A 13590-nucleotide genomic window follows, 5' to 3' on the forward strand; every position below is an offset into this window, starting at 1 on the left:
TTTTGGCAAAAGTGAGCCAATTAAGTTTAAGTGATAGCACATGAGTCATATTTTAGCCACAACTGTGAAGGATGGATTGGAGCAAAGCAAGACTGGAGGAAGAGAGATCTCAAGTGGTTATACAAATAGTCTGTAAGAGTTTTTCAAAGTAGGTTGTGTGCAACCCAGGCAAGACGATCCACTGAGGAGAATTTTAAAAATCAGCATTGGAATATAATTCACATAGCATACCATTAACCCATTTAAAGTATATAATTCACTATTTTTTAGTATAGTCACAGGATCCTACAACCATCACTACAGTTTAATTTTATGACATTTTATTTTCCTAAGAGAGATCCTTTTGGAATGGAATCACACAATATGCTTCTTTTTGTGACTAGCTTCTTTCACTTAGCAGAATGTTTTCAAGCTATTTTGTAGGATGTATCAGTACTTCATTGTGTTTTACAACTGAATGATATTCCATTGTATGGATATATCACACTTTATTTGTCTATTCATCAGCAGATGGCCATTTCCACCCCTGGCTGCTATGAACTTTGTGCAAAAACATTGTGTAAAAAGCTGTTTTCATTCTCCTGCTACCAAAGCGTGGATTGCTGGGTCACATGTTAACTTTATGTTTAATCATTTCATGAACCACCAAACTGTTTTCCAAAGTAGCTGCATCATTCTATATTCCCACCAGCAATATATCGAAGCTGTAATTTCTCCACATCCTCATCAGTACATTATTTTCCTTGAAAAATTAAAAAAAAATTATAGCCACCTCAATGAGTATAAGGTGGCATCTCCTGGTTTTCATTTGTATTTCCCTAATAACTAATGATGGTCAGCATTTTTCCATGTTGTACTGATAATAGGACATACAGTATATTTTTATAAAAATATATACATATATTGGAGGATATCTGCTCATATATTTAGTATTAATAAGGTGAATAATCAAAAAAGCTAAGAGACCAGTGATGTAAGTGAAAGATGACAAAAGTCTGAATTAAGGAATGTGGGTAGGATATGGAAGTTATTTAAGAAGCAGAAGTGACAGGATTTGTGACCAACAGTATATGGGGTGGGAAGGGTGTGGTTTTGGCCAGCGAGAGACACAATTACAAGAACGACTTCCTCCTGTGAAATCCTACTGCCCTAATGCTTGCCTGTCGGTGGAGGTCATCAAGAGGATGTAACCACTGGCTGACAGGCAAACTGAATCTGGGCAATTGGAGGCTCCTGACCTCCTCCCTGTCCATGAGATGGACATTCTACTTGCCTTTCCTGAACTAGAAGCTGCCCCAAGGACATAGCCTTGAAATAGTAATGTGTTTTTGAAACCATCTGAATGGTCTCAATGAAGGCCTCTGTCTCAACTTTATGATTCTGGCAGGTGGGTATAAAGATCTCATCTTGTGGCCAGCTGAGACAAACCTCTTAAGTAAGTTCCATTGCTTATTAAAACTACCACTTACCCACTTACCAATCTGAAGCAGTCTACTTCTTTCTTCAGTCTCTCCTTGCCCTCTGTGTATATAGGGCCAGTTTATGAGTGAGCCCTGCCACACTCATCTGGCCCCCTGGCCACTATTGCCCTGATGGTCAAACCACAGGATAAAAAGAGGGGTGAGAGGGAAGCAGAGGGTTTTCCTTTGTTTCCAGTCAGTGTTTATCACAAAGCCTGGCCCTCAACAGCTAACATTTAGTGAACAAACTAATCACTGATTATTGATTCAAATAATCATTGATCATTGATTCAGACCTTTATAGGAGAATGGCTGAAATTCAAAGAAAAGAGGACTACATATCAGGAAATGGTAACTGCATGAGGTACAGGTGAGACAGAGCAGGGACTAGACTCACGTCCCCTAACCCTGACTGTGAACAGTGTTCCTTGCCTTCTCCATAAGGAGAAAAAAGAAAGATAAAACTCTGTGCCTCCTGAGTGGCACATCTTGCAGGAATGCAGGGTGAGGATGCTTACTGAAAGGAAGATATTTACTATGATGACTGGTAAAGACCAGACCAAACCAGTCTGCACCAAGATGGACCCCAGTGCTGAACTTGTAAGGACTTTTTCCCTCATAATAATATTAAAAATCACACCTAGGGGTGGAGACTTCACATACTATTCAGACATGTGAAATATGAAGAAAAATGAATTTTAAATGCTTAGGTACTAATAAACCCCTGCCTCTCATGCTTACACAGTACCCTATTCCTACCCAATTTTCTTTTAAAAACTCCCCTAACCTTGCCTCAGGGGAGCCCACTTGAGGAGTTTTCCTTTGTGTTGACTGCCCTGTGCTCAAGCATAAGCCCCAATAAAGTCTTGCCTGAAACTCCCATCTGGCCTCTTGTCAATCTCTATGGTTGAACTAGCACCAGGGTCCAGTTCAGTTTCACAGTCTCCAGAGAAGTAGTGTAAGGGAGGGGGGGGGGTTGTAGGATTTACAGTGCAGTCCCTTTAAGTATGATCTGCACACCTGGTGTGTATTAAAACATACATGTTCCTGGGCCCGTGATCTGGACTTGACTGACCTGGGGTGGGGATGCTGGGGCATGTGCACTTTCAAAGTCCCCAGATCATCTTGCGCATATTCAAGCCTGAAAACGATTACTTTGATGTGTACAAAGGGAGGTCCTGAATAGATCCTGCAGAGGGCCAACCATGAAATCCTAAATTGAGAGTGCTGTACCAGAAAGAGAAATGAAACTTAAATTTTCAAACTAGTCTCCCCACCCTCAAAAGAAGAAGAAAAATGTGCTTTGGCAACACTGCCACAAAAACAACCAAAGAAGATGACTCCTACACAGCAGAGTTGTTCAGAAAGAACTGCACTGCACTGACTAATCAATTTTAATAATGAAGGCTAATATGTTTTCGATAGAAGACAAGAATAAATTAACGAAAAGCTTGCAAATGACAGGGTGATCATGAACAGTATGTCTTTAAAATCATCAAACAATCTTTTAATGGAATGTTTAGTTTTTTCCTAATACTATTAAGTTTTTGTTTTTTTTTCCAGCTGGGTACTCACACTGTTATACATGTATTTTGTAAACTAAAATTATCCAAGTGGTTCTGGCATTTAGGGGAATCACAGCCAGGCTGTGGGTGTATGGAGAAAGGAAAGATGGCTTGGCTAATTCAGTGGTTCTCAACAGCAGCAGGTAGCAGTAGAGTGGGTTTTGACCCCACAGATATTTGGCAATAAGTGGAGACATGTTTGGTTGTCACAACTAGGGGGATGATACTGGTATCTAGCGGAGAGGCTGGGAATATTGCTAAACATCCTACAATTCAAAGTACAACCACCACAACAAAGAACTAGCTAGGCTAAAATGGCAATGGTGCTAAAGCTGGCAATGCCAGGGTTAAATCATGAGGATTAATCTCCAAGGCACTGGAAACCTTGTAGGTGCACCTTGACACATATTCCAGGAATCACTAAAGTGCACTATGACTCCTCCAGAAATGCCTCCACAGAGTCTCTATCTGATGTGGAGGGTGCACCAAATACTGCACAGGCTGTGTGCGGACTAATTCTTCTCTTCCTTTTTCTAAACTATTCTTTATCACATTCTTTATGTGCTTGGTTTTACATATTTATTTCTAAATTGTCCTGTTACTCTCAAAGGCAAACTATCTTCATTTTTAAGTAAACAAAGATAATCACCTGGGCAAAAAAATACACAGCTAGTGAAAGAACCTTAAAAACATTCTAGAACAATCTCTTCATTTTCCAGATGGAACTGAGGCCCACAAAGACTTGGTGATTTACTTGTGGAGGAGGAAAATGTCTTATTTTTTATAAGGAAATTAAATTCCTGAAAAGTCTTGGTCATCTTATGTGACAAAGGAACACATTTCTTTTTGGTTATTGCCTTATTTAAAATGCTATCCATCATTTTGATCACATTACATAAGCAGTTGTTTTTTTTTTTTTTTAAATCTCTGTCTATTTATGTTCAAAATCAGGACAAATATTAAAACTTTTATGTATTCTATTTTTAGTTCCAGTGTAAGACATTTGTTTAAAATAAGAGATTTTTGCCTTGATAAAGGTGCTTGCTTGCTCGGTCTTGTAAAAAATACACAAATGGAGGAACATACTCATTTTCATGCACCAATGACTTACTAATATACAGCACATATATAAATAGAACAGAAGTACATTTTCAAAGTAGAAAGTAAATAGAAGTGTAGATCCATAGGAAGGAAAGAACAAGTTAAAACTTGCATGTTGCTCTATGCTTATTAATGCTTCTTTTAAACTTTAACTTATCTTTCTCCTGGATCTTTCATAAGAATGATTGTGAGAAAGACCAGTCTATTGAAAAATAACTACTGGAGAATCCCTAGTGAAATTAATAGAACAAAACCCAGAGGTATCTGTAGCCTCTATCTAGTTGTTCAATTCTTTTCTCTCCTTATATGATGTGGTTTACTGTTTATTTCAAATATCCAAAATTAAAGTGGGGGAAAGCATTTGCTTTAAGAAGTCATAGTTTAATTGGATAGATGGAGAATCCTGCTAACATTGTTCTTGGTCCTCAATAAGATGACCTGTTCTCTTAGAATATTTGTTATCTTTGAAAATTAAATGCCATTATGCCTTGTACAGTCCTTTCTATTCTTAACAGTTTTGGGTTGTCTTTGAACTACAGAGTAATAGTAATGTTTACATGGGGAGTATCCAATTCATGATAATAATAATTACTAATTAACAAAACCAAAAGAGTCTGTCATTAAACCAAGAAAGGAGTCTCCTCTTACCACTAGTCTATTTTTCATAAACCCATGGCAAGACTTGTACTTGTACATATTCCCTTCCTCCACTTCTTTACCACCTTCCAGTCCTTCAAAGAAGACTAATGTGGCTTCTCTTTCCATCACTCCATGAACTACTCCCACCAAAGGACCCAGTGACATCCTTGCCACTTCATAGGAGATATTTTTTGTACTAATTTTACCTGATTTCTCTCCTCGTTCTCCCTTTTCCTTGGCACAACATTCTCCCTGTTTTTCCTTAAAAAATTGTTTCTCAAGTGTCCGTTTTGGCTTGCTTCTGAGCACTGAGCATTACAACATTTGGAAGTAGAAAGAGGAAAAGGACCCAGGAAAGAACCCTCAAGAGAAGAACAGGATGAAAACCAGATGATGAGGTCACAAAGGCCAGTCAGACACTACAATTGCCAGTTGCTGATGCCTAGATGACAGTCTTTATTTCTTTAGTGAGCCATAGGAACATACCGTCCACACTCTCAAGATCTCGCAAATATTTTCACTTCTATTCCTCTCTTCTACAAATAACTTTGTTATTTTTCCTTTCATTATTTCCCCTGCCTTTAAAATTAGACTTTCTACTTCTAGTAGTTTCCTCCTCTGATACTTTCTTCCTATTTTAACATAAGTAATTTTTAAAGTATAAATTTGGTCACATTACTTTCCTGCTTAAACTGTTGTCTTAAGAATGCTGGGGAACCAGTGAAGCATCCAAAAAACTACACATGACATACAAGACCTTTCATCATTTGGCTTTACTTACTTCTACAGAGGAATGTATCTTGCCTTTTCTCAATACTTTGTGCTCAAGTCACATTTGATAAATTGTATGTGATTCCCCCATCTCAGTATTTTCTCCTCTGGGCCTTTCTGATCCTCTGCTGCATCATTTTCTCTTCCCACACCACAACTAACTGCTGTTCATCCTTTAAGTTTCATATTAGATAGCACACTTCCTCCTCCACCTACAAGCCAGGCTAAATGTCTTCTTATACTCCCTTAGCACTCTGGACTTATGTTTCCTGTACTCTAGTCAAACTGTATTATAATTACTTGCATGTTTTGTATCCAAAGAGTGTCTGGGTTTCATTTGTCTGTCTTCAGAGCCTAAAATAGTGTCTCAGGTTTAATAGGTACATAATACATTGATAATCCATGATATCAGGTATGTAGAGAAGTTAGTTAATAGTACGACCTAGTTGACTAGAGCCAGATTAAACTATTTCTATTATTTCACCAATAAGAAATTCACAAGGACATCAAAATAGCTTCCAAAATCCTTAACTAGTCAATGGCAACAGGGGCACCACAGACAGGTTTTAAATTGGCAAAACTGGCCTATATACAGAGTTTTAAGTAGGAGAGGGATACAATAAAATATGATCTTTAGACAGATCAATCTAACAACAGGAGAGAAGCTTATGAGACTACATTTGGAATACTGTTATACTGTTTATTGTCTTGATTAGCTAGGAAAACCCATATGTTCTACTCAGCTGCTCCCTGAGAGGCAGGGAAATCTCTGCCCCATGGTACTATGGATAGTGGACCCCTGGAAATATTCTTATATATCCAGCATAAAATACAGCCTGGGATATGGAAGAAATTCAATAAAATGAAAAATAAATAAATAAATAAGCTTATTTTTCAAGACAGGATGTCTAATACTAGCCAGTCATTTAAAAAATATGAGCTGTTAGTACAAACAAGACCAAAAACCTAAACCCGCCGTTTATAAAAACATGGATGGACCTAGAGAGTATAATGCTAAACGCAGTAGGTCATACAGAAAAAAACAAATACCATATAATTCCACTTAAATGTAGAATCTAAAGAACGAAACAAATGAATAAACAAGCAAAAAAGCAGAGACAGACTCATAAATACAGAGAATAATAGACTAATGGTTCTCAGAGGGGAGGAGGGATGGAGAATGGGCAAAACGGGTGAAGGAGGGTAGCCTGGGTGGCTCAGCGGTTTAGCGCCACCTTCAGCTTAGGGTGTGATCCTGGAGACCTGGGATGGAGTCCCACATCAGGCTCCCTGCATGGAGCCTGCTTTCCCTCTGCCTCTCTCTCTCTCTCTCTCTCATGAATAAATAAATAAAATCTTTTAAAAAAATAAAATAAAATTGAAAGTTTAAAAAAAATGGGTGAAGGAGAATAGGAGGAATAGGTTTCCAGTTACAGGATGAAGAAGTCATGGGGATGAAAAGTAGCACAGGACATAGAGTCAATGGCATTGTATAGGGACAGATGTAGAGGGACAGATGATAGCTACACTGATGATGAGCATGGCATAACGTGCAGACTTGTTGAATCATTATGCTGCACACCTGAGACTAATGTAACATTATGTCTCAACTATACTTAAATTAAAAAAAGTAATTGTTCTTTAAACAAAGTAAATGAGTCCTGTGTGACTGAGTAGTATAAACTAATATAAATTTTGGAAACTCATTCAAAGTATGTGTCCTACCAACCATGACTCAGTTGTGTCAGCTTCCAATATGAAGTGTAAAACATATTGCATTTTGCCCCATTTATACAATAGACCTCCCAGGGCAAGGTCTCATCTCTGCTGCTAAAATGTGGAGTATTATTCCACTCAAATGTTAATAAGATTATTTTACAAAGTGCTTTTCCCGAAAGTCGGAACACTATCACAATGACTTACTTACCTGAGATAATTTTGTTGTAGTGGCAGGCAGAAGTGGACGACTAAACTTTTTCTGAGATCCAATGGCTGCTGGAAATGGTGGTGCAGAAAATACAGCTGCAACACAATTAATTTTGTTTATCCACCCCTGCATTTCCTCTGGACTCCTATGAGAAACAGATAAATTTACATCAGGGCATTTCTCTATCTTAAGTGCATTACATATTGCTCATTTCTATTTATTATTTATTAATTTATATTTTTTATTTTTAAAAGATTTTATTTATTTATTCATGAGAGAGGGAGGGAGAGAGAGAGAGAGAGAGAGACACACACAGGCAGAGGGAAAGCAGGCTCCATGCAGGGAGCCTGATGTGGGACTTGATCCTGGGTCTCCAGGATCACGCACTGGGCTGAAGGTGTTGCTAAACAGCTGTGCCACCCAGGCTGCCCCTCAAAATTGAATTAAAATGGCACATAAAATTATTTTTCTTGGTACAATTAATTCCTGACAAAATTTCACTAAGATTAACATTTTCAACAGCAATCACCACGGTAATAAGAGGTCTTAGAACCTGTGATCATTATAGTATAAGGCTGTGATTATCCCTCAAGGATACAGAAGGGGAAAAAGCAAAGTCACTTGAAAATAAATATTAAACCCCTACTTTGTCTGATGCTAGGCTCAGTCAAAAATTAATTGAAAATTTAACTCATCTTTTCCAATCACATAATTCAATTTAAAAATCCACCTGAGTGACAAACTGATAGAATTTAAAAGGAATTTAAAAGAGAACACCCACTTGGAAAGCAGCTTTGACAGTTTTTGAAAAGTTAACTATAAATTTATCATATAACCCAGCAATTCTACTCCCAAGATAAATAAAAACATACAGGCACAAAAAGATTTTTATGTGAATGTTCATAGCATGAGAGTCCAAAAGAGGAAACAATCCAAATGTCTATCAGCTAGGGAATGAATTTTAAAAGTGCGGTACATATTTATACAGTGGAATACTACTCAGCAATATAGGCAAGAAGTGCAGATACATGAACCCCCAAAACTTTATGGTAATTTAAAAAAGCCAGACACATATCATTATATGATGCTATGCGTATGAAAAGTCCAGAAAAGGCAATATTATAAAGACAGAAAGGAGATTAGTAGTGTCTGGGATTGGGGGTAAAAATGGGGAGTGAGTACGGAATGGTCATGGAGAATCTGGGGTGATGGAAGTTTTCCAAAACTTGATTGTGGTGATGGTTGCAGAATTCTGTAAATTTTCCAAAAGTCATTAAAGCGTACACTTAACCTAGATGAGATTAATGGTTGGTAATATCTCAAAAGGATGTTAAAAATATACCTGAAAGGATGTGAAAATCATCTGGTGACTAACATAATTTTAACTTGAATGTCATATATTTGCAGAGACCAGCCCTGACAGCACTTAATAAATATTTGTGAATTCATAAATGCATGGGAGAAATAGTCAGGAGCCAGGAGAGATTATCCATCATGTATATAAGCAATAAACAGAAGATGGACAAAATTTCAACCCATTTAAAATCATTTCATTTACTGATTACTCTGAGAAACCACACTAACCTGAGACCACACTAGAAATCAACTCCTCTTTGCACCCCATATGCTTCTCTAATCTGATTTCTTGGGCTCTGTTAATTTAATTCACTGATTTCTGCATCAATTCTATCTGAAGTAATTAGAGCTTCTTAGTTATCATATTTGGTATTTTAGCAAGAAAAAATGTTGGGGAATAGAATATTTTGAAGGACTCTGATGACTAATAACTGCAATTATACATCTGGCTCTGATTCCCTCTGTGGTGTTAAAGCTGTCTTACTCCCACATTAAAAAAAATCCTGTGTAACTTGGATTTCCTTACAGCTTCCTCCTCACCCGATGTCAGCTATCTCATACCTCCGCAAATTCAACATTCACAAACCACCAGAGTACCTGCTACTGTTCTATTTCTTTTTTTGATCTGACATTGCTACAATCAACAAGCATGCAGATGTTTGTGTTCACTATCTTGATGTCAAATTTTAAGTTTGGTGCCTAATGCAGTCAATTGGTGGTGTGCTGAGAGTGATTCTGAAGTCAGGCTCAGGCTGTGAAAAGCATGCCATGAAGAATTAACACTGCCACAGACACTGATGCTATGTGTGCTTCTATAAAAATTCTTGTTCTAGAGGCTCAGTTCTGAAAATCCAAAGTTTCTTACTTCAAAAATTCAGAATTCTCCACGTGAAATGCTTCACTTCTAATCTGAAGTTTATCATGGATTCCTTATTAAACTGGCAATCCATCCCATTTCCTTGCCTACAATATAATTCTATCTTTTTCTTTCAATTTTATCACAGACTATTAGAGCTCAGAATGAGAAAGAAGAGAGACAGAGGGAACAAAATGGAAATCTACACTAACTAAAACAGTTTCTATGTGCCAGACACTGTATGGAGTACTTTATATACTTGATCTCATTTAATTCTCACAAAGACCTTATGAGATAAACAGTATCGTCTGCACTAGTGACAAGCTAAGGTTCAGAGAGGTTAAATTACACACCAGGACAAAGAGCTAGGAAATGGTGACTTGAATCCAGGTTTATTTTACTTATGGTGTGATAAAACTTGTACACTACAACCTTTGTATTTTATTCATAAAAATATTAAGTTCTGGAGTTGGTAAGTGGCTGACTAAAAGTCATAGGGCTACTTTGCAGCAAACAAAAAAACCTGAACTCAGGGTTTTTATTTATGATTCTAGTTTTCTTAGGTAATTGCCTAAGAAATGTTTTGAATCTACCTCAAAACATTTCCCCTGAAGACTCTGATTCTAGTTCTTGGTCTAAGGTGATGCTATGCAAACTAAGAAGTCAAACCAAACCAAGCCAAACCAATGAAACATACTGGGCTTGAAAAAGCAAGACCCTCCAGTCAGCCGTTTTAAGTTTAAGCACATTTGGCTTCTTCTCGTAGTCTGTGGCCTTGGATGCCAGCGCATGATGCACACTCACGGCGTTTTTCAAATCCTCTTCTGACAGGGCCTTTTCTGGTTTATATTCATCCTATAGATGGATAGATGGATACAAAGAAAACTAAGACAAGAACATGTTCACATTTCACCTCTTTTTACGATAAAGAAAAAAAAAATCCTTAAAATTAAAAGAAATTAGAAAATCCAAGAAGGTGCATGAAAAAAGTGACATGGTGTAAAAAAAATTCTTTGCTACTTCAAATACCCATCAACAGAATTATACTAATGGTGAAAACCACACCATTGTGTTCTTTGCTCTAAAGATACTATATTTTTCTTGCTACTTTCTTTCGAATCTAGTATTATCAAAAGAAAATGAACAGTAGAATAAAATGATTTCTCCAGCTATTCTTTGAAAAAAAAGAGGAAAATCAGTTTAATCTACAGGAGAAGGCTTAGTTCTATTAATAATAAACTTGGAAAATGGATAAAATTATATGAAATGGAAATTATATACACTGTCATGTATACATGCAATTTATCTTTGGGCATAAATTACACGCAGTTTATAAAGGCATTTGTATGGCTTCCTTCCAAAATAAAAACAACAAAAAAATCCCAACTAGTACAATAATAATTTAAAGCAAATTTGATTATTATTATCATATTATTACATCTAGTAGTTTCCGCAGATCCATTAGAATAAAAAAGGACTTCAAAAGCAATTAAATATAGTGGATATTACAAACTGTTTTAGGAGATGTTTTCTAGTATTTAAGGTCCTTTCTTTCCCCTTTTCATATTTTGTCAGACATGCTAAATAAACTTGTACTTCTGTAAAGAAACATGAGCACGCATTCCTCTTACTTTCAAACTAGTAAAAAATCCTAAAGGAAGACATTATCTATTCTCCTATAGTCTGGTTTTACAAATCTCCAAAAAATCAATTACACTTTCTCGTACCTCCTACTTCTGTCCCCCATCCCCTCCACAAATCAAGCAATTCAAATGTACTACTGCTATTAATTCAAACTGAGTCAGAAATAAACAGCACCTGTTGATCCTCAATGATCAGTCAGTGACAGTGTTGAGACAAAGGTAAATAAAACCTAAAATACATAGCAAATAGCAATAGGAATATAAAGATTACCCAAATTTATAATATTAAATGATGAAATTACTACTTTAAATCACAAGTCTATTTAAGCCTCAGAGATTAAGAATTGCTATTGACAAGGACAGTTATCCAGAGAAGTATGACAAATACAGAAAACAAAAGGCAATCTTAAATACAATATATTTACACCTATCTGTTCTATAATTCTCATTAATACATAAAGTTGTAATCTAGTTATGTTCTGGGGTCTTGTCTTTTCTAAATGAGATTTTCCTTAGTATGTGGCATTGCAAAGATTCACAAATCTCCTCCAGGGGAACTGTCATTAGAGTAGGAGGTATCAATTCATGGTTATGCTACAACAGAACCCTGGGTAGCTGGCCATCCACTCATTTTAACCACTTAGTTCCATATGGGAATCTGGAGCAGGTAAATCATGGGCCTGGCATAGAAGGCCAGGGCCAAAATTATCTTCATAAAATTTATATGCTATCTCCAATTCCATACACCCATATCTCTAATACACTGGATACTGGAGTTTGCACAGAGATCAGCCTAGAAATTTCTGTGTTGACACACAGAATTACCTTAATTCCTTCTCACTAGTTTCTTTTGATTTTCTTTTTTTGTTTGAATTTAAAATGATTACTTCTTTTGCTTTTCTGATTTCTTAAGAAAGAATTTGAGGCTAGAATTTTTCCTCTGATTACAGGTTATACATAGTTTGAGGATGAGTATTTTTTTATTGTTCCCTAGATAGTTTGTAGTTTTATTTTTTGATCTCTTCCTTGATCTCGGTCATGTCAAATACTATGTTTCTTAACTTTAAAGTAGTTAAAGTTTTAGTTATCACTATATATTTCTAACTTTATTGGCTTGTGACCAGAGATTTTCTAGCAGTCTGTTAAATCTACTTTATTTTTTCAAAATTTGTTAGGTTTTCAAAATATATTTGATTTTTGTTAATGTTCCATGCACATACAGAAAAAAATTATTCTGAGGGATGAGTGTGATTTTATCTTAAAAAAATAGAATATATTCTATCTGCTGATATTTTCATTTAAAACCACACTCTTAGACTGTGCTTAAAGTTCAAGAGATTTTAAAATGCAACATTTATTATAGCCCTAAGTAAAAGCAAACAGTGATTATCAAACCTGGGAGAAATTATATCAATGTTGCTGAAGAGGACTCTAGAGATTCTATGGCAGTTTCTAAAACTAAGATACACTGCCAGTTTACCTTACATTGGAAGGAAAATACTGCTTAGGACAGAAATGGTAGTCAAAATCTATGTAGTTAGGATGGAACCGAGGTCTAGGAATTTAAGTTTAATAAACTTATTTTTTTCTAGTTGATAGTAATACCACTTTACCATGAAAAAATAAGGCAAAATAGTAGAGGATCAAGATAATGGAATAGGAAGATCCTGACTCATCCTCTCTCACTGACACACCAAAAGCTACAACTACAAATAGAACTATCTCTGAGAACAAACTGAAGAACAGCAGAACAGATCATACACAATTAAAGATACAAGAAAAAATCCACAAGGAGTTGGGTAGGAGGGGCAGAGATGCTGTCTAGTCAGGAACCATACCCCTGGTTCAGTGACCCACAGGGAAAGGGATTTCAGAACCAAAGAGGGCCCTCCATGAGGAAGGAGGAGTCCACAGCCCAGGGGATCTGCACCAGAAAGATAAGCACCCATAATGTTTGGCTTCAAACATCAGTGGGGCTTGTGTCTGGGGGGCCTTTAGGTGTGTGCACACAACTCACTTGCTCCAAGTCCCAGCACAGGGGCAGCAGTTTCCAAAGTGCCTAGGTTAACAGAGAAGGAGATCCATCGACTAACTTTAGGGTGTGTGCCAGAGAGAGGAATCTGTTGGAACGTTCTCTGGGGATGGAAGTGCTGGCAGGAACCATTTCTGACAGTCCCCATCTACTGTGCTAGCATCATTCATTTAATGCTAACATTTAACACTGTGGATTTACACTGCCAAACTGTCTACCCCAGCACAACACTCCTTTCAG

At 36.8% G+C, this 13590-nt stretch overlaps 1 protein-coding gene across 20 annotated transcripts in view; it reads right to left on the bottom strand.

Annotated features, from left to right (window-relative positions):
* The window catches only part of PSD3 (pleckstrin and Sec7 domain containing 3), a 577475-nt gene that overhangs the window by 66544 nt on the left and 497341 nt on the right, over positions 1-13590 (bottom strand). For all 20 annotated transcript variants that reach the window (XM_072763297.1, XM_072763299.1, XM_072763306.1 and 17 more), the window contains 2 exons: positions 10373-10530; positions 7464-7608 (listed from right to left, as the gene is read on the bottom strand). In XM_072763297.1, the coding sequence (XP_072619398.1) occupies positions 7464-7608; positions 10373-10530 (303 nt within the window). The remainder of the gene's footprint in view (positions 1-7463; positions 7609-10372; positions 10531-13590) is intronic.

This window comes from Vulpes vulpes, chromosome 7 (assembly GCF_048418805.1).
Source record: "Vulpes vulpes isolate BD-2025 chromosome 7, VulVul3, whole genome shotgun sequence".
Taxonomy (NCBI): Eukaryota; Metazoa; Chordata; class Mammalia; order Carnivora; family Canidae; genus Vulpes; species Vulpes vulpes.